Genomic DNA, 21,720 nt, shown 5'->3' with positions numbered 1-21,720 from the left:
TCAAAAGATTTAGGATTATCAAAAGTAAAGATGTATTTAACCACAATTTTTTTTATATTTTTGTTAAAGGGTCAAAGTAAATTATTTGTCAAAATTTAATGAAAATTGAACGAGCCAAATTAATTTTAGTGAAAGTGTTAGGTACCACCTTAAAAACACCAACAAGCTAATTATCGTAAAGATCTCAATGAAAATACATGTTTGGATATAAACAATGACCTCAAGTATATGTGCATCTGATCGTTTTACTTAACACATACAACTAATAATAGTCTCACATTGATATTTGTGTTTTATCCTACACTGTCTAATAACGTTTTTCCACCACACTGTAACAGGGTTTAGATTCTGTAGCGAGGCGGTTCCAGGGACTACCAGAAGTGCCCGTTGAAGAGGTAATATATCCTAGAAAATATAGATGGATTCAAATTTGCAATCTTATATTTTCAAATATACCATGTGTTTACTGGATGTCTTTTTAAACGAGTCATCCGAAGTAATAAATGATTTTATTGGTAGAATAAAGACACATGGGTTATTAGATATATTATGAAAAGATGAACAAATTGGTCAAAAACTCCAACAGAACTTGAATGGTAACCATATCGAAACTAATACTATTAAAGATACATTGCTTACGATTTGATACGCCAGACGCGCGTTAAGTCTGCTTAAATAAAGGCAACAGTAGTATACTGCTGTTACAAAGTCATAAATCGATTGAGAAAAAACAAATCTGGGTTTCAAATTAAAATCTAGTGAAGAGACTCGTCAGTGACGGTCAAAACAAAATAGGTAGAATTGGGACAGGATAAAGTTGGAGATTATTGAAAACCAAATCCTGTTTCTTGTAAATTAAGGAGACTGGTGTTTCTAACCCTCTTTCACAGCCTTTTATTATTTAATGTATACACTTAAATAAATATAAATAAAAAGATCAGGTATGAGTTCTAATGAAACAATCTATTTTTTTCCAAGCTAATAGATAAATGATAACGGTAACACTTTATAATAAGATCCTGATATGCTATTTCACAACAGGAAACGATATTATGCAAATTATAAAACTATTCTATCGGTCATGTAATGTGTATATATTCTAATTTTGTTCAAAATATCCAATCTATTAAAGCTCATCTTTCCTTTTGAGGTCCATATGTTATATAGTAACATTAACTCCACACATATATCTCACCTTTCTAAGTTTAAACACTGTGAGTCGCATATTTATATATAAATTCCATTAGTTACATTGTATAGCCTAAATACAATGAAATGCTTTCCATCAAATATTTTAAAGGTTGGATATCAAAAAGAAAGTTGGAACAATTTTAAGAGATATGAAACAAATCAGTCTCCACAATTCGAATCATATGTTGCTACAAAGAATTGTTAGACCAATAAATGATCAACTCATTGATGATAATTGAAATACACCTTTCATGATACTTTTCATTGTTAAATATTATTTCTCATTTTCTTAATTTTCACACAATTAAACACAACCGATTTTATGAAACTAGATACAATAATGATTAAAGTAATTTAATTTTTTTTTATATGATATTATATGACAAAATAAAATTAAGAATGGAAATGGGGAATGTGTCAAAGAGACAACAACCCGACCGTAGAAAAAAACAACAGCCTGTATTGATATACATGATTACTATATGTATACGTATGTTCAAAGGTCTAATAGATTGTAGTCCTTTATATGTTAGAACCTGATATTGATATACAAGTCTATTTGTTTGTATCTTCAAAAGTGAAATAGATTGTATTTATTTGTACCAAGTTGTTCTTTATATAAAAACATTTATCAATTTATATTATCAGGGTTTGGAACATTTACATCCTACAATGGCATCAGAACCAAAAGGTGTTTCGTTGGTAAGTGGAACCTAATCAAATAATAATTCCAATCTAAAAGAACAACCGAACTCTGATCACATAACTATTGATTGCAAAACTACATTGATAAGGCATGGCCATGGCTAACGTCATAATTGTGCTCTCTCAAATTGTCTATATTTTGTCTATATAAAGGAGTAGGGGCATTAAGGCCTAGTTTTGGCCCAACAAAATTAAATGTTCGATAATTATTTCAAATTGGCACATAATGTTTAGAAATGCATAGGGTCAATAAATATAAATAAAAAAACATAAAGATTTTTTTTCTGATGACGTCACAATTACGTCATGATGTGTACTATTTTCACAAAAAAACGATGAAATATACAGAATATTTATGCAGTTTTTTATCCTTATTTCCGTTGTGGAAACATCCTGCGCAGCCGAGAACCAACAAAATAATTTAACAGAAGCTTTATAACTATTGGCATAATCTCACCAAGTATAAAGTTGTTTCTTGGGTGCGCACATACTTTTTCAATCTAAAATATACTAGGAAAAACAAGGAAAATTACGAAATTTAACAAAATTTGCAAATTAAGTCATGATTTGTTGCTATGGTAACTTGTTTGATGTCAAATTTGTTTTGTTTTTCTTAGTACCTTATACCTTAGTCAAGTTTTCTGTTATATAAGAGTATGTATGAAAACTTTTAAATTTGCAGTAATTATTTGGCCAAATAAGACTTTTTATAATCTGTAGTTTCAAAACTGTTTAAAACTATGACTTAATCCAATAAAATGTCGGTCGTTAAAAGTTTAATTTTGTTCCAAGCGTAATAACTGAAAATGTTATTGCTAAAAGATGACTATAGAACCGATATTTAAATTCTGGAAATGCGACCTATGGAAAAGGGGCATGGCGTCCAATTCTTTTCTTAAAAGGTCAGTGCGTCAAAACAAAACGACAGTGTGCCATACCACACCAAAACCTCCTGTAGGAAATACTAGCTCAACTAATTACATGGCATGTGCTGCACCATAGTGAGACTTATCAACACAAATCATGACTGATGTAATTAGATATGACCTTCATCTCGGACTATTATGGGAGTCCAATCCTTCATTAAAATTGATTGTACACTCTCGGTGCGTTATTATTCAGCACCTAAAGAATTAAAATCCCAAAAACCCCAATCATACATTGTTGATGACCTTGTTAGCCAATCATAGCCTTTCAGTGCACGCTTTTGACTTTTTACCAAATGTAATAGATTTAGGAACGGAACATATTTCTTCACTTGATATGCCTGTAACAAGTTCGGATTTCCGGACCACAAGTTGATTGTATTTTTTAACGTCAATCATTATGAGCATCATCAGGATGAGTCGGGTAAAGATCATTTTTTTCCCGAGAAGTTAGCCGGGGCTCATATTGGTCGAGGGATGATACTCTGGTATCAATCTTTACCATATATTCTACCAATGAACGAATCCATGCGGAGGCGGAACCCCCATATCCTCTCAATCATCTTATGTAACATAGGGATGATATTGGTTATCAGTAGAAGTTTGAATTTATGGCTAGTTTACTCTATTTATACATATGCAAAAACTACCATATTGATGCTTAACTAATGTTTAATATAAGTTTATAAATTTTATTTTGTATTTTCTTGTAGGTTAGTGACGGTGCAGAAGTTATTAGAATCAGTAAAAGATTTTTCTTATTACATGCCAAAAATAATACAATGCTTAGAGTAGAAACTATGGTAAGATTACACAAAAAATCATATGATTAAGGTGGTACAAAACACTACAGGGAGACAACTCTGTAAAACTCAGTTAAACGGTTTACTCACGTTATATTTACCTTCTCAATGACAATATATCAAATGAAATTTTCCTGATAATGTGTGTGGTTTAAGTTTTTTGAATTTTTCATATTTTTGCCAAACAGTTAGAGTAAAATTTTTTTCATATTTTAGGAAAATTAAACGAATCAAATTAATAAAGTCGAGGTGGTTTGTACAACCTTTACCTTTAGTATATATCAATGTTGCTGCATCAGATGCACCTTTTTCAACAATGACTCAGTGATGCTCCAGACCATTTTTTTTTTAGAACTCTGTTTTCAAACCTGGACACGGATTCATAGTTTAACATGAGTAAAATACAATCCTTAATCTAAATCTATTTCGATACTTTAACACGGCAAATTAGATAATTAAAACAATATCTGTATTTGCGAAAGAAACCTATTCTTCAAAAGAGGGACGAAAGATACCAAGGGACAGTCAAACTCTAACTTACCATATAAAATACTTATTTTAAAGAAAATTTAAAAATGATTTAAAACTACATTCATACAAACATAGCAAAGCAATTTTACAGTTGAAAAATGAATCTTTTTCCGACAGTTTAAAACTTCCAAAATAGATTTTCTCGTTCTGTCTTAATTCCAACGCAATTACATCTAATACGTAAAACGTGAGTAGAGATCAATCCGGGTATTTCTCACACCGGAAGAAAGTACCTACACATGCGTAGCATGTTCAATGTTTCATTTACTGAAGGTTTTGTTTTGTTTTTATAGCATCGAGAGTACATGAACCCAGAGGAAGCAAGAGACAGTCTTTATACCGCGGAAACATGGAATCAGTACAAATCTGAAATAATGAAACGAATGGTCAGTGCCTTGTCCTCAAGAGCGTGACGTATGGTCAGTTCCTAGTCCTCAAGAGTGTGACAGATGACATCAGACGCTGTATTTTTATTGAAACAACTTGACTTCACTGACTACAATGAATTTCTGTTTTATACTTGCTGCAAGCCTCATTTATTTAATGGTCGGTAATCTAAATTCAAATGTTGCTTGATCTAACGTTATTATAAGGGATGAAATGGTATTCAATTTTTAGTCATTTTTATTTTACATTTGTAAAAACACAGTTAAGAACAGTTTGATCATCACTATTAAAAAGACTATGAGGAACTGCAACATTCTATAATGAGGTTCACCCGTTTTTATATTTTCAAAACTTTTATACTGTGAATTACAAATTTCATATCCGGAACTGAAACCCATATACAATTAAATTGGCGTCATTTTTTTTTTAAATTCCATAAACTGGATAGAATGATAAAAATACTATTGGTCAAATAATATAAATGTAGTGCTCATATTTATTGAACACCAGTGCTAAAACAGATGGAATTTTAGACAACCATTTTAACTAATCATGTTATAATAATTGAATGCATTTGTAAACATGTACTTATAAAGGTGCTGATTTGTGTAGCAGTTATAGAGATGATGGTTATGTTTATGTTTACAGGCGCGTAGCAACCCGTACGCAAAAACGCAGTTGCGTACACATAGAAAATTTCACAAAAATAAAAATATGGTAAATTTAGTAAGAATAAAACTAAAGTAATGAAATTAATAAAAAAATATATACAAATATGTTAATGGTCACTTTGTAGCTATATTCCATTCCGAAAACTAGTCTTCCCTTTTCATTTACGAAACCAGCATCGTGATTCTGTTGTTGATGCAAACAATTTAAAATGGATGAGTCCTCCAGGTGTCAATACACAATTGTCACTCACGTCTTTATACCTCCTTACCCTGACATCTTTTTTGAAGATTCCAAAATAACTGATGAAATAAAATGTATACCCGGGAACCTTTCAGATACTTTTATGTATTTCCATGTATGCCGGTCTAGGCGGCAACGGCAGAACGGTCTTTTAGTACCATGAGAAGAGTGAAGACCAACTTGAGAAATACAATGAAAACGAATCTTTTATCTGGACTCGGTCTTTTGAACATATACCGAGAAAAAAATCAAAGCAGACAAGGTTTTGGACATCTTTAGTAGAAAAAAGCAACAGAAAAAGGGCATTGATTTTTCAGAATTATCTTGGGGAGAAAAAAAGCTGAAACACACTGCTTGTTCACTCATAAAATAAAACATAAAGATATGTGATTCGAATTTTAATTATGTATTTTTTCAATAAAAGAAATACCATTTAATTTGCAAAGTGTTGGCTTAAAAATTAGTTTGTTTTCTAATTTAAAGTGGTTCAGCATGACTTGGAAAAAAATAAAATATACCTTATCAAGTCATTTTAACCAACTACACATAAGAAAAAAAAAAAAAAATTGTTGAGACAACAGTACAGGTTTCATTATTTTTCTCTGATTACTGTAAATTCAGAAATTATTGCATGCATTTATTATTGCGATTTTGTCATTTTACACTTGAATGCGCTTTAAATTTTTACGATTTTGAGAAAAGTCATGCTTAAGTCAATTAAAATATTACAAAATGCGAGTTTTAATTATTGCGTTTACAACTCAGTCGCATTATTCGCAATAATAAAAACCTCGCAATAATTTTTGAATTTACAGTATTTATTTCCAAAGTTGACTTGTTTCTCCTGAAAGTAAGATTTCTGTGAGGTAATTTTAAGTCCTCGGAAATTGCAAGAATGCAGGATTTTGCACCGTTTTCCCCAGACCCCCGGCCGTTTGACTTCCTTCTCCTGCATTGCGTACACATCAAAATTGCCTAGCTACGCCCCTGGTTTATAGTCGCTCAATTGTTCAATTATATTTGAAAATTAAAGAAAATGAAGACATTAAGTTCCTTTATTTGTTGCTTGATTAAGAAATATTTTGTTCATGCCATGCTTTATCGTCATTTAACATGGATACATATGACATTTGTATAGATCTTTATTCTGAGCGTCAGCGAGTTGTAAGGTGCACAAAGTGTTAACAAACGTAACGCCTACCCAATTTGATATAAACATCGAACATAACATGTTATGACTGTTGTCCTGTTGTTCTTTGCTTTTTATGTTTGAGAAGAAATGATGACTTTAAGCAACAGATGTGTGTAAAATGTGTGTTAATGTTCCGTAAATACTTCCATCAATGTTCTGAAATGCAAGGCGTGTATCTTGATGCCTTTGAGAGTACATGTAACATTTGTTTTGTCATTGTAGTCTAGTCAATTTAGTGAACAACCTGCAACTAATTGCAACACAAGGTTTTTCTCTGAAAAACAAGTCTGCTACTATCTATGAACAACATACTAAAACTATACAAAAATATATTTTGCGGAAAGTGGTTTAATTCACGAAAATATTTTGTGGTAAAAGTAAGGTAATATGAGTTACTTCCCCTTATTTGCCAAAATTGAAAAAAAATAATTTATCCATAAAATAATCTTTATTTTTTAAAACAGTTTAGTTAAAACAATACAATGCATAATTCTGTCAATTCAAAAGAATAAATTACAAGTGAGTCACTTTCCTGTCTCAAAGTTTGTATAATTAAATAAAGATATAGACCGAGATTGTGTTCCACTATTTTACAATTCGAAGATATAATTCTCCACAATAGTTATGGTATGTAACCTATAACAGAAGACTATTCTGAGTTAGATTAACCAACAAAGTCACAATCTTAATATGTTTTTGAAAGAAATCTACCCCTGTGTTTAAGTTAATTTTAGTAGGGGGAGGTGTTCTCGAAACATTTTTTGGCCATTAAAAATTGATTTTTTTTTTGCAAGACTAATTTTTTGAAATTCAAAGTTTTTAATTTATTTTTTTACCACAACTTTTACATATTTTAAAAGAAAACATTTTTTTAATTTTTCTTCTTGAACAAACATGTTAAGATTTAGAATCAAACTATGTTTTTTCAGAAAAAAAAGAATGATGAGTGTTAAATGATTGTATGTTAGAATGAATTCCAGGCTCGTGAAGCAAATTATAAACTACTCATGTAATAAGCAACGATCTCAGTACTTACACACCATATATACAAAAAGCTTTGACTGTAACACTCAATCCACAAGGGTGGACGATACATACCAGGAAAGTCGCCTCCCAAAACAATCAATTCAATTCAATTCAACATTTTATTTACGTCTCACCTTATGTATAAAATTACACAATACATTTATAAAAGATACATTTTGTATACATAAGCCAATCTGTACAGATTTATGAGAGACGATAATCACTTAAAAGAATATGCTTATGTACATAATAAATATTAAACCTGAATGGTAAAATTATACAACAAAAGTATTTCATTATCATTTACAATATAAAACTTCCCGGCGTCGTTTAAGTATAAAATTACAGGTTTTGGCACATAATCTTATAATATCTTGATTCGAAAATAAAAATACCATTTTCTGACAATCTGTAAAACTATTAAAATGTTCATCAATTTTAAGAGACTCAGTAAAAAAGAAATTGTCTAAGATCATTTTTAACAGGACAATGTAAAATAACATGATATTCATCTTCGACAGTATTAAAACAATTAAAACAACATCTCTCTTCCAGCGGCAACTTTTCATACCTCCCAGTTTCCAGTCTTATAGGAGCCACCCCACATCTAAATTTTGCAAAGGCGCTTCTTTCACAAAAAGGCATAACCAGTTTGCAGTAGTTTTCAACAACATACTCCTTCTTGAAAATATTATAGGTTCTTAATTTATTACGCACATCAATATCATATATAATAATAATACTGAACCCACTTTTCACTGATTTCTAATCGGATGTGTACAGATTTATATTTTAGTCGGTGCCAAGAGTATCTATTCATCAACTGTAATTAGCTTTGAACTAGCTGTTGGAACTCAGTTTCATTTTGTTAATTTGTTTAGTATATACTCTGTGCTGACCTTTTTAAGTTGAGCCCTTTTAAACTGAGTTTTACAATTTGCACTTATGTTGTTTGCTATTTCACAACTGTTCCTTATTATGGGAAGGCTGAGTGCATGCTCGCACACATGGTTAACCCTACACACTATGAATATGATTATCACAAGTAAGTGGCCCTTGAATACATGGTGGTTATTGTTTGCTGTCTGTTATATTTAATTTTCCATTCATTGTCTTAACAGTTTTATATTTTAAGGATGAGCTATTTTGGTTGTTAACATCCACACCCTCATCATTGTTATCTCTTATGGACATTTTTGTTATTGCTAATCAAACAACATCTTATGTTTTTAGAATGGGAAGGTTTTACAATAAATCATGGTTTAAAACATACTACCAAGAGATCACTGATAAAGTTTAGTGGACCTTAAAAACTTAACATTTATATTCTTAAGGCTTTGGTGTATGTTAATTAAATATTTTTTTTAGTTTCGTTCAAATGAGTAATATAGAATAATTATGAATATAGAGAGATTTGAGGTTTTTAAAGTCAATAAGAAAGCAACCTTAAACAACTAACAGGACTATCTCTGGTCATAAGTTGCCCACATTTTTACAGTTTTTATGCTAAAGCTGATTCCTTTTTATTAAATTAATTCAATGAGATATCTTAAAGAAGGAACTTGGTAATGATTTTCTTTATATACATATATATCTTTGACCATAATATTTCATACAGCAGACAATCCATGTTAGTTTTTTGTCATTGTTCTTTGATTTATGTTTCAGACCACCACATACAGGTTTACAGGGAACACACAAAAGGCGCTGCAAGGGCGGATTCAGCCATTTTAAAAAAGGAGGGTTTCCAATCCAGGCCAAAAAAGGGGGTGTGTTCCAACTATATGTCCCTATTCATATGCATTGATCAGCTAAAAAAAGGGGGGTTCCAACCCCGGAACCCCCTGGATCTACCAATGCACTGTTACTATTAACACTTCAGGAAGTGATCCCATCAATTCATTCAACAGACGGCCGTTATCTCATTTTCAACATTCAAAATTTGACAACTTTGGTACAATTGCTATTTAAATTTAAGCTCTTGAGGTATAATCATTATTATATTGACAAAGTTTCTCTTGAAATTGCCTTAAACAATTTCTACATTTCATGCTAATTCGGTGAACTAGTGTATGTTCCAAAAAATTAAAAAGCTTACATATCTGAAATTAAACCTGGATATTGACAGAGCTTACTAAGTAAAATTGGTCTGTGTTTAACTGTGACTTTATGCAATTCAAATTTTGAAAAAGTAGCTGATGGAAAAAAAAAACATAAAAGGACTACAATCAATGACGATGCAAAGTGGAAAGGGATTAATATAAGTTGTAAAACTTGTTTCCCAATCCACTATAAATAAATATGTTTAAACTAATGACGATGCAAAGACACTAGAAAAATATCTCTCCCAGCAATTAACATGACAAAATCAAAGGCAGTAACCAAACTGATTCACAGTTATTTTTTAACACAATCTAACTTTTGGTTTAATATAGCTACATATGTATTTACTATAAATACATAACAGTTACATAAGGATAGCAGTTTCAAACTTCCATAAAATGCATTTCTTAAAAACTGAGTTTTACTGTGTGTTTATCTATTCTACATTGTCTAGAGAAACTATGAGAGAGTTAATTCTAAAACAACATGTTTTTCTCCCAGCCACATTATTACACTGATCCGCCAAGTCAGGAACCCCTAGCTTTAGTTTGTCTTGCATTTATGGTTTTTGTTGTTGATAATTTTGGTTCATGTGTATGTATTGGAGTTTCAAGACTGGTTTCCATTTCGCTGAACTAATGTACACAATGATTAAGGGGGTCAGCTGAAGCCCACCATCGTGTGCCGAAATTACTCGCTATGTCGAAGACCGATAACAGGGGACTTGTTTTCTCTTGACACATTTCCTGTTTCCATTCTCGACTTTACGTTTTTAAAAATTAAACTGGAAGTAACCAATATTTTATTTTTTTTATTTGTTATGCCCCTCACTTAGGGGTACTATGTCTTTCAGTCTGAGCGTCCGTTCATTCATTCGTCCGTCTGCCCTGAATCTATTAAAGTTTTTGGTCAAGGTAGTTTTTTGTTGAAGTTGAAGTCCAATCATCTTGAAACTTAGTGCACATACTCCCTGTGATATGATCCTTCTAATTTTGCCAAATTACAGTTTTGACCCCAATTTCACGGTTCACTGGACATAGAAAATGATAGTGCGGTGGGGCATCCATGTACTATGAACTCATTCTTATTTTGTAATTTGTTTGTAAAATAAGATATTTCACACATAAAATTGGTCATTTTTTTATATCGATAACAAGAAGAATACATATGCATATAATCATAAGATAATAAAGTCTGTCTATAAAGATCCTATGTTAAAAGTTTTGACCATGAATAACCATGAATAACCGAGCTTTTTATTTCCATTTTCACAATTTTACTGTACACATCATATTTTACACAAGAATTACATTTTTTCAATACTAATTTCTATGGGACTTCTAACGATAAACATCAGAAAGTATTTACTATTTATATTCCAATTCAAAAGTTTTAACCACCAATAACCAAGATTTTTTTTCAATTTCAGTTATTGGATTTTCTGTCTCAAAACATACATTCAACTAAATTACCCAAATATTGATACTGATAACTAAAGGACTTCACAAAATAAATATAAAATAGTATGTTCTTTTTTCTTTATAGATCAATTTCAAAAATATTAACCATTAACAATGGAGATTTTCTGCGTTTCCAGTTTTCGATGTTTTTTCACTAAAAATCACTTATTTCACCTCAAAATTACTTCAATATGAATTATTATAGCTAATGGACTACTTTATAGTCTATTAAGATAAGGTTTCCTGTCTTCCACAATCTTTAGGTCTAAAAATGCAACAATAAATAATAATTTTTCTTCTTTTCCAGTTTTCAGCATTTTTTCTCTAAAAACCACATATTTCACCCAAAATAACCTTTTCCGCAAATCATATCGATGTATAGTTTTAGTATGTTGTTAGTACAAGTCTATATTATAGTTTTCATTAAAAAAAAGCTTGTGTTGCAATTAGTTGGAGGTTGAGTGATTTTAGAGCTAGATTGACTAGGCTATTGGTGAATTTATTAGAGTCATAATAAAAGAATCCGTTGCTTTCAAACATAGCTATTAGGCATTTTCCAGAATTGATATTACTCGAAATAAACATATGAAAAACAAAATGGTAGATACTAGAGACTGGGAATGTCTCAAAGAGACAACAACCCGATCAATGAATATGCAGAAAACAATCTAAGGCTTTACTAGTATACCAATGTGTCTGAATCGCATTGAAAATATCTTGCATCCAGAAGGCGGACTTATGCTGGTATCCTTATCAATAATATATACTGGTTTAGCTAAATAGTCGACACATTTAACTCAGAAACATTTAAATGAACCAATATTTAAAAAAAAAAAAAACAAAAAAAAACACAAGTTTAACTTATAAGGCTAAAGTTCTTGACTTAAGACAGGCACAAAAAAAGTGTCGGGTTGAAACATATTTTGTGAGATTTTAATCTTTCCATATATATATCTAGGCTAGCAATAAAATACATCGATATTCAAGCTCAGTTTAAAACAAGGAACAGTCCGATGTTAAAATATATATTTAACAGAAGAAATTAAACAAAATGACAATGATCAACATAAATTAACAAAGGATTACTTTCACATACCGACATGCCACCTCCAGAGCTCAGTAAAAGAGATATGAGGGACCATAGACTTTTATGCCTCATTTTTGGGAAATATGTTTCTGGTCTGTGCGTCCGTCTGTCCCGCTTTACGTTAAAGTTTTTGGTCAAAGTATTTTTTATGAAGTTGAAGTTCAATCAACTTGATACTTAGTACACATGTTTTATATGATATTTCTAAATTTAATGCCAAATTAGTTTTAATCCCATTTTCATAGTCCACTGACCATAAAAAAATGACAGTGCGAGTTGGGCATATGTGTACCATTGACACATTCTTGCTTTTTGATGTTTTTTCTGCTTTGTACCGATCTGATGAGTTGAGCCTTTTTTAAACTGAATTTTATTGTTTGTTGTTACATTATGTTTAAGTTTTATACCACTTTCCTGGTTAGGGAAATATTTAGCACTCATAAATTTGTTTAACTCTGTCCCATTATTTATGTGCCTCTTCAAAGTCCGGAGCGAGCCTGTAGTTTAGTTGTTTTCTTTGATTCGTGTCTGTCATATGTTTTTTTCCTAAATTGTTTAGTTATAGATTAGCTCGTTAGTTTTCATTATTGAATTAAATCATATTTGTCATGTCGTGGCCTTTTGTAGCCGTCTATACGGTATGTTTTTCCTTCATTTTGAAGGCCATACGGTTGTCTATAACTGCTTACACCCACTCTACTTGAACTTTGGTAGATCATAGATGTCTCATTGGCAATCCAACCACATGACTTTTTTCTTATAAATAATTATAAAACCTCGTACATGTTGGCTTTTTTTCTTTCTGCGGGGCCATTTTATTTGCCTCTGTTTCACCGCATTTCAATATCCCATTTAATTCTTTCAACTACTTCAATATATACAACAAGGGCGTAGTATGCTCGGGGGCAGCTGTTTATTTCATTGTTAGACAGATTTAAGACAGTCTTCAGTTATGTGTGATGATCGGACATAGTGTACTGATCGGACATAGTGTACTGATCGGACATAGTGTACTGATCTGATCTTGTAGTTCTTGAATTATTGCTAGATCTTCGGAATCCTCTGGTTTTAATTATCCATGTAGTACATTAGAAAGAAATGTCCGCCAACCCCTTCTATCTTTTTTTATATTTGTAATACATAATACTCTAAAAAGTTTGAAAAGCCATAATTTCTAATCAAATCCTAACTGTTTTTTCGTAGTTTTAGGGAGAGAAAAAATGTGCCAATGTTAAAGGTATGAAAATTCTAGAGAGAATCACTTCCTGCCAAATCTTCAAAGGCTTATATCTTGATACCAAGCACTTACTCTTATTTTTTCTGCTTTTTAAGTTCTTTTATTCATAAATTATCAATTTTTCTCCAATCAAATCGTTGTGTATTGCAAACAGAGTGACAGCACGCTATTTAAGCTTAGGATCAACATGGAATTCTCATATGGTTCATATTCGTATTGCTTTAAATAATTCTAAACCAAATGTGAACGATTCGCACAATTATTATAATATTAAAAAATTTTTTAAAAAAATCCACTGACGACCCTCTTTTACGCATAATTTGTCACATGAAATTTTGTCTAGTATAAAAATAAGGAGATGTAAATTGGTAACTAATGAAACATCGAATACAATGATATGAACATTATTACAGGTCGACGTACTTCCTTTAACAATGAGTCTAACCACCTTTCAAAATAAAAGTAAACCCCATTAAAAAAAATGAGTGAAACACCCCTCAAAAATAACAAAAACACCCTAAAAATAAGTGAAATTTTCTCTAAATTCAGTAAAACTCCCTTCATAGATGAGTGAAACCCTCTTAAAAATGAGCGAACAATCCTTCAAAAGTGAGCGAACAATTCTTCAAAAATGAGTAAAACCCATACAGAAAGTGAATTTTAAAAAATCGTGGAAAAAGGGTTAAACTATTCAAATTTGTTGAAGGGGCTTGACTTCTCAACTGAAATCGGAGGCGCAACCATATGATAGTAATTAAGAATAAAATTGCCTTGTTTGCCTGTTCATTAATAATACATTGTATATTAAGACAAAGTCATGATTTTTTTCTTCTGTACGTGCATGCCTCTAATCAAAGCAAAATATTAAATCATTGTAATTGTTGTAAGTTTTGTCACATGCTATATATTTCCTGTTACCACAAAATTAAAACACACATTTTAATAAATGAAAAGGGAGATTATTTTGCAGATTAAAATACTGAATAGCATTAAAAAGCTTCTTTGCCATCGGTCGATAACTTAGTCAGGTGAATTCGAAAGCGCTACACAATAAAATCCAGGTTGACCATATAAGGTTGATTGGGGAAAAACAGGTAAGTTTTATTAAAAATATAGCAATTTCTATGCTTACAAATATCGTTTTCTAAATCATTGCTGCAACCTTTCAATTCATCAATACGAAGAAAACTCACACAAAGGATAATCAGTCTGTTATCAAGAAAACTCGTAATGGAACACTTTTGTTGTCCTCTATTTGCAAATGACACCAGGTTTTCAAATACACTGAATGAATAAAATAATGTGAATCTACAATAACCTTCAAAAGGATCGTCTTTACTTTTGATACCTAAGCAGGATAAGTAAATATCTAAAAATTAAGAAATGTATGATTTTCAAAGAATAGCAAAAATGATAGAGGGTGTGGACGGGTTTTACAGTATATAGAATAATGAGGGGAATTCAAAATAAGAAACAAAATGTTATGGGTTGCTAAAATATAAATAAAGAATTACTGCAAAAATTAATAGTTGGTAAAATTATATCATTACAAACAAGAACAATGTCCAGAATACAGTTATGTTATTACAGAATAGCCATTATTTTTTAAGATAAAGAATAATGAGTAAAAGACAGGGATTCGGAAATGACGGACTGCATCCATACCCTCCTGACATAATACTATATTATATATCAACTATTTTTCAAAGCAATATATCCCAAATAAACGAAGTATAAAATGTTGAAAAATAACCAATTCACATCAATAAGTATTCGATTAACCGTGTACGCATGTGCTTTATTTGTGATATAATGTCATTCTAGAGATTTGCATCTTTAATTAAAATCGACCAACAGGTAAATACATATAGAAGTGACGTACACATCAGTAAGTTGCTATGACAACCATTTATTGAAATATGATTTCGGGGAAGACATGAATATCAAGCATCTTAGTTTATTATTTTTATATACTTAACTCAGTACAATAAAGATGTACAGTACTTTGAATTTTCATAAAACATGACTCCATCAGTGGTCTGATTACTTTCAATGAAATAAGTAAAGCCTATACCGCATATTCACCTATAAAAGGCGCCAAAATGACAAATGTAAAACAATTCAATTGAGAAAAACAACGGACTAACTATTGTACATAAACAGATGTACGAAACACAAATATGTAACACAGCAACAAACGACAACAACTGATTTACAGGCCATGGCTTGGGACCGGCATAGCTTCATATTTCATAATATCTTAATATGCTTCTCTTTTGAATTGTTTTACATTTGTTATCTCGGGACCTTTTATAGCTGACTATGCGGTATTGGCTATGCTTATTGTTGAAGGCCGTACAGTTGTTCATTTCTATGTCATTTGGCATTTGGTCTCATTTGGAGAGTAGTCACATGGGCAATCATATCACATCTTCTTATATCAAGTAAAAATAATATTTTAACAAGTTATATTTGATATATACACGAGATTTAATCCTGTATAATATTTGTTAAATGAAAGGATTTAAATTTTGATATGATTTTGAAAGAAATACGGATTATCATTTATATAAATAATGATTTAACTTAAACACGTGTTTATACGTTAACGATTTAAACTCCAATACACATGTATTTATTATAATAATATTATCTTAAAGAGGCATTAGAATATAGGAAAGTGATCTTGACCAATTAAATTGTTGGATTTGATTTTTCTTAATTGTGGAGAATTGATCATGTTCTTAGTATTGTATTATCCTAATGTTTAAGCCTATTTTAGTACAGTTCAAAACAAATGAGTTACAACTACTCCGAGGTACATTTAGCAAATTGAAATGATTTGGTGATCGAAACGGACTAAAATTTAATTCCGAAACAAACTAAAAAAAACAGAAGTTCACTGGTGAAGTAAAATAAGTACTAGTATTTTAGCTATTGTTATAATATTAATAAATTCAAAAATAATTACTAGAAAAATTAAACAACATCAAAGCAATGCAAACATTTTTTTTAAATTAAATGTTACAAAATAAAAAGCCTACTACAACTCGCATTACGGGATCCGTGTTTTATCTTAATTAGGCTTTGCTCATTATTGAAGGCCATACGATGACCTATTGTTGTTAATTTCTGTGTCATTTGGTCTCTTGTGAAGAGTTGTCTCATTGGTAATCATACCACATCTCCTTTTTCATACTGATCAAATTCAATTATTTTACAATAATTTGATGAGCTAAAATAAAAAAAACATGGAATTTAAATAAACTCTTGAATATTACTTATAGAAGAATTTAATTTAAATATATTATCCTGACAATGGAGAAGTATTTGATGTAAATAGCTTGACCACAAATTGGCCGTGAAATAAAATTTAGCTGTAATCATGGTAACTCAACTTTGACTTCACTCATGTTTTTTTTGTTGGCAAAATTTGGTTGATTATATTGGAATTACATAATCATGACTTGAGAGGGTCACCTCTTAAGGCGGTCAATGTGCCCCTACCCCTCCCCTTCCTTATGAAAATTTCTAGAACCGCATGACAGCTCCTTATATAATTACCGAAAACAGTAAAAAAAAAATACCATAACACTGACCTGAAATAACAAAAAAGGGGGAATCGCAAAAAAATAGGCAAAGGAGTTAGTGATTCATTGACCCCCAATTCAAAGTCCTCTATATCAAAACGAAAATTACTTCAAGTACATGAATGAAAATTTGTGAAAGTGAATAGAATGATTTGTAGACTGACTTTACTTTTGTAACGCATAGGCCAGGCATGCATGTGATGTCTTTTTTTCTATGTTGCATTTGGTAATTTTTACTGTCCTAATTCGTGCCATTGCCCCATATCTATTGTCATCTGGAGTAAGCACTGAGCTCTAAATTTTATAGTACATACCCTTTTTATTGACTAGCCAATACACTATAACTGTATGAATCAAGACACAAATGATTTGTTCGGTGTAAGACAAATACAAGTCACTTCATAAGTAAAAAATTGTATCAACTAAGTATATGAAAGAGGAATGTTATTTTTTCCTTCGTTGTTTTCATGTCAATTTCATCGCGGAAAAACAGAACATTTTTTTCAACAATTTTTTAACAAATATTATGAATAAGTGTTGTGACCTCTGTTTCCAAGCAACACTTTTCCTTTTTTTAAACTAAGAATCTGGATTAAACACTTTACTCCCCATCCTATATATTATAAAGCACGCGACCGTTATAGAAAATAACTATTGATCATTCGTTAGAGTAAAATAAATATATAGATTTATTATCGAAAAAAAGCACGCAATCATACAAAATTTACATGTAAGACAAAAAACGAATATCAATAGGTCGAAGAATGATTTCCAATATTACAATGTGAATATATCAGATTTTTTAAATCCCACAAATCGATGTTTTGAATACCTTAGGCGGACTTGTTTTTTTTGGGGGGGGGGACAGGGTGCTTACTCCCCTCTCCTCCCCATTCTTTGTGGAGATATTTTATTATATAGATTTAGATAGTGAATCACTGAGACAAGAATGGAGTAGTCCTCTTATAGTCAGTCACCTCCACCCATCTCACTTACGAAAGTTCTGGATCCGCCCCTAATTATCTTGCATGCTTGAAAGTGTTTTGAAAAATTTTGCATCATTAAATGTCATTTTATTTTAGCAATAGATTAAACAAAATTTTTATTACACACATTATTTGTTTCAAAGTTAAAAAGATGCGACAATTTTTGTTTTTTTTGGTATCTCTGTCTTGAAAACGTATGAAAATATTGTTTTTTGTCTTATTATAATATTATCAAAGATGGAAAAGTAAGAATTTAAAACCTTAATTGGCAATAACACACACTTACTACATGTACTAGCAAACGAATTAAACGTTAAAATTATAGTTTGCACTTTTATCAGGAGAATAATTATCATACACAGGTCACTATTTTATATTTTGAAGCATTTCGTTGAGACTTAATAACCGGGCGTTTTAACAGAAAATAAATCCATAAAGGTATGAAATAATCTTTAGAAAGTTCATTCAAGATTTTATCCTTATGATAAGCCCCGAGCTCTAGAAAGAATCATTACGAACCGAAAAGGCTTACTTTGCAAGGCTTCACAAAGAAAAGAAAAAGACATAGTAAGTTTGATAAACTCAAATAGATCATAAGTAATAATAAAACATTAGGTGTGTGCCATGATTATGAAACAGATGACGATGATACAGTATATAAAGTAAATTGATAAAGTGAAAAATTATAAAATTATATACAGGTAAAGAAAAGTAGGAAGCTTACATTTATGTAGGTACAGTACTTATAGTTGTGATACTCTCTTTTTGTTATTACGAGAATGACATACGATGTGGTTCGAATAATTATACATGTACTTAACAGATAATAATATACGTTTTTTACTAGTATATGGGACAGACATATTTGATGTTTGGATAAGATAAAAGGTGGGTGTATGGTTAGTATGGACATTCATAAAAAGTCAACAAAGTATATCGCTTACTGCAGAAACCGTTGGGAAGCTGAATGCTTTTGATAAGTACATGTATTGGCTACGGAACTTTGATGAACGATGGTACATGTTTTGTATGTATTTGTTCAAATTTGAAGGGTTAAGATATGGACTAATTGCCACAATTTAATAAACATTTTTTAATACGAAAATATTTGAAAACTTTTCTATTTTGTTCAAAACTTAACCATTGTTTTATCATTCGTTAAAAAAAGCGTTATCGCAACTATCAAGGAAATTTAAACGAAGCTTATTCATTAAACAGAGAAATGATTTATTCGAATTTTTTAGAATTGAAATAGGCAATTCCTAAAGATTTCGTGCAAATTTTTAAATTTTGCGGTAACCATTATGAATTGAAATTGAAGATATTAATTAACCTGGAGTAAATGAAAATCATCAAAGCTAAATCTCAAATTTAAGGAAACAATTTACATTGGGATTAAAGGGGATACAATTGAGAATGGAAATGGGGAATATGTCAAAGAGACAAAACCCGACCATTTTAAAACATTAAAACATTAAAACAAAACGGGGTCTACATTAAAACAAAATGCATGTGCACGGATAAAACAATAATAACATTCCACTGGAGATTCACAGACAATAGACAATACTTTATTTTATATTATTCAAATATAGTTCCTTTACTGAAGGTAGACCACAAAAAGTAAACTATCAAATGGAAACTACTATATTTGTCAAAATGAGAATAACATAAAAACCTTGTTTTAAGGTTTAATTGTCATATATATATTCTGAATACATTGTACTCCTGTTTTATCCATGTAATGCCTTTAAACATTTTACTCATTAACTCATCTTTTGAGTTTTGTTCTTTCCTAATTATTCAATTGCAAAAGATATAAATATTATTTCAATTTTCGTATTCGTATTCATTTTATTTCTTTATTTATACATATTATAATTTATAATTGCAGATGTCGGTTTCTCATATGAAATATATGTTCATTGAACGATGCCTTTAGTATCTAGAAATACAATAACCACACAATAATCCATTTAACAAACAGCAGTACAAGAGGCAGATACAACATGATTGTCTATAAGCTATGTGCTCATTAACAGACTGTGTTCAAAGGATCGCATCATCAACATACACCTTCTGCAAATTTTTTTCGTAGCTGGTACCCTGTTTCATAACAGAAGTTTGTTTCATAGAGAAACCTACAAAGATCTTCCTGAATAATTTGAACAGGCGATGTACGCAACTGACTTGGATAGACATAAACAAAAATGGTATAGTCAACTCACAGACATTCTAGTTCAGAATGAGGATACAGTCATTGTAAAAAAACGATAGAAAACCTTAACGTATTTAAGTTAAACTATGCACATAAATAAAATTGAGAGTGGAATATAAACAAAAATATTTGTTTTAAAATTTAATTTCAAACTTCAACGCAAAAATACAGTTTTCACAAAATGACTGAATTGGACAACAACAGATCTAAATCTTCTGTTGGCTATTTTTTACTTGTTTTTGTTACCCTAGTTTTAATGGCCTCGTTATCTCTGTACGCTATAGCCAGTGATCATTTCAACAAGAGAAGAAACATTGCTGAACGGAATACTGAGAAATCTTATATTGTAGTAAATACACAAACTGGAACAATAATTGATGAGGACAACACATATGACATAAATGGTTTTAATCAATCAATACAATCAATACAAGAGTCAAAGTTGAAATGCTTTGGACATGACTTTGAAATTCTTATTAATGAGCACACACTCTGTGAGAAATCGGATGATATAGACATTCTCATTCTTATATCAAGTTCCCAAAATCAGTTTAATGAGAGACAGGCCATTAGAAAATCATGGGGATCCGAATGTAACCGAAACGACACGACAATAAAGTGCTTATTTGTGATCGGAAATGATCGGTTAACTTCGGGTGTTTTAACGAAGGATTCCGGTTTACAGAAAGAAAGTACGTTATATAAAGATATTGTGCAAATTGACTATATCGACTCATATGGGAATTTAACATACAAGACTGTGTTCAGTATTTCATGGGCCGCCAGATATTGCTCGTCAGCTAAGTACGTTATGAAGACAGACACTGATATGTATGTAAATACGAATCTACTCCCCTTTATAACAAAGAAAGCACCAAATACGTTCATAGGTGGATATTGCTGGGGACCTTCGACCCCACACAGAAATAGGAATTCTAAATGGTATGTGTCGTTTAAAGGCTATAAGGAGAACAAATTCCCCCCAATGTGTTCAGGAACTGGATATATTATCAGTATGGACTTTGTCCTCACTATTTTACAGACGTCTCAATATATTCCATTCTTTTATCTTGAGGACGTGTACATTGCAATGTGCTTGAAGAAAATGCGTGTTACGCCAATCTATTTACTTGGTTTTAACAATATGAAACCGCGCTTCAAACCATGTTTTTATAAGAATGATATCATTACATCACATGGTGTAAAACCAAGAGAACTGGTTACCTTTTGGAACCAGATTAAGTCGTGTAATGTTTCAATTATACCAGAAAATGTCTACAAACCACGCCCATTATTGAGAGTTAATTGATTATATAATATCATTATCTCCCTTGTTATATGGCAGTTTGTTTACACCGGCTCCGTA

At 31.0% G+C, this 21,720-nt stretch overlaps 2 protein-coding genes across 4 annotated transcripts in view; both read left to right on the top strand.

Annotated features, from left to right (window-relative positions):
• The window catches only part of LOC134695589 (uncharacterized), a 39,874-nt gene extending 34,685 nt beyond the window's left edge, over positions 1-5,189 (top strand). For 2 of the 3 annotated variants that reach the window (XM_063556858.1, XM_063556861.1), the window contains 4 exons: positions 339-395; positions 1,840-1,893; positions 3,536-3,625; positions 4,450-5,189. In XM_063556858.1, the coding sequence (XP_063412928.1) occupies positions 339-395; positions 1,840-1,893; positions 3,536-3,625; positions 4,450-4,569 (321 nt within the window). In that variant the 3' untranslated portion in view covers positions 4,570-5,189. The remainder of the gene's footprint in view (positions 1-338; positions 396-1,839; positions 1,894-3,535; positions 3,626-4,449) is intronic. The other variant, XM_063556859.1, reaches the window with a different exon arrangement.
• Positions 5,190-20,042: 14,853 nt separating this feature from the next.
• On the top strand, positions 20,043-21,663 carry LOC134698049 (beta-1,3-galactosyltransferase 1-like). The gene has a single exon (XM_063560337.1). It carries the CDS (start codon positions 20,536-20,538, stop codon positions 21,661-21,663), a length of 1,128 nt encoding a protein of 375 aa, XP_063416407.1. The 5' UTR covers positions 20,043-20,535.
• Positions 21,664-21,720: the final 57 nt, after the last annotated feature.

Source organism: Mytilus trossulus, chromosome 14 (assembly GCF_036588685.1).
Source record: "Mytilus trossulus isolate FHL-02 chromosome 14, PNRI_Mtr1.1.1.hap1, whole genome shotgun sequence".
NCBI lineage: Eukaryota > Metazoa > Mollusca > Bivalvia > Mytilida > Mytilidae > Mytilus > Mytilus trossulus.
The sequence above is the reverse complement of the archived record's forward strand: the minus strand, read 5'-3'. Positions and strand labels throughout refer to the sequence as shown.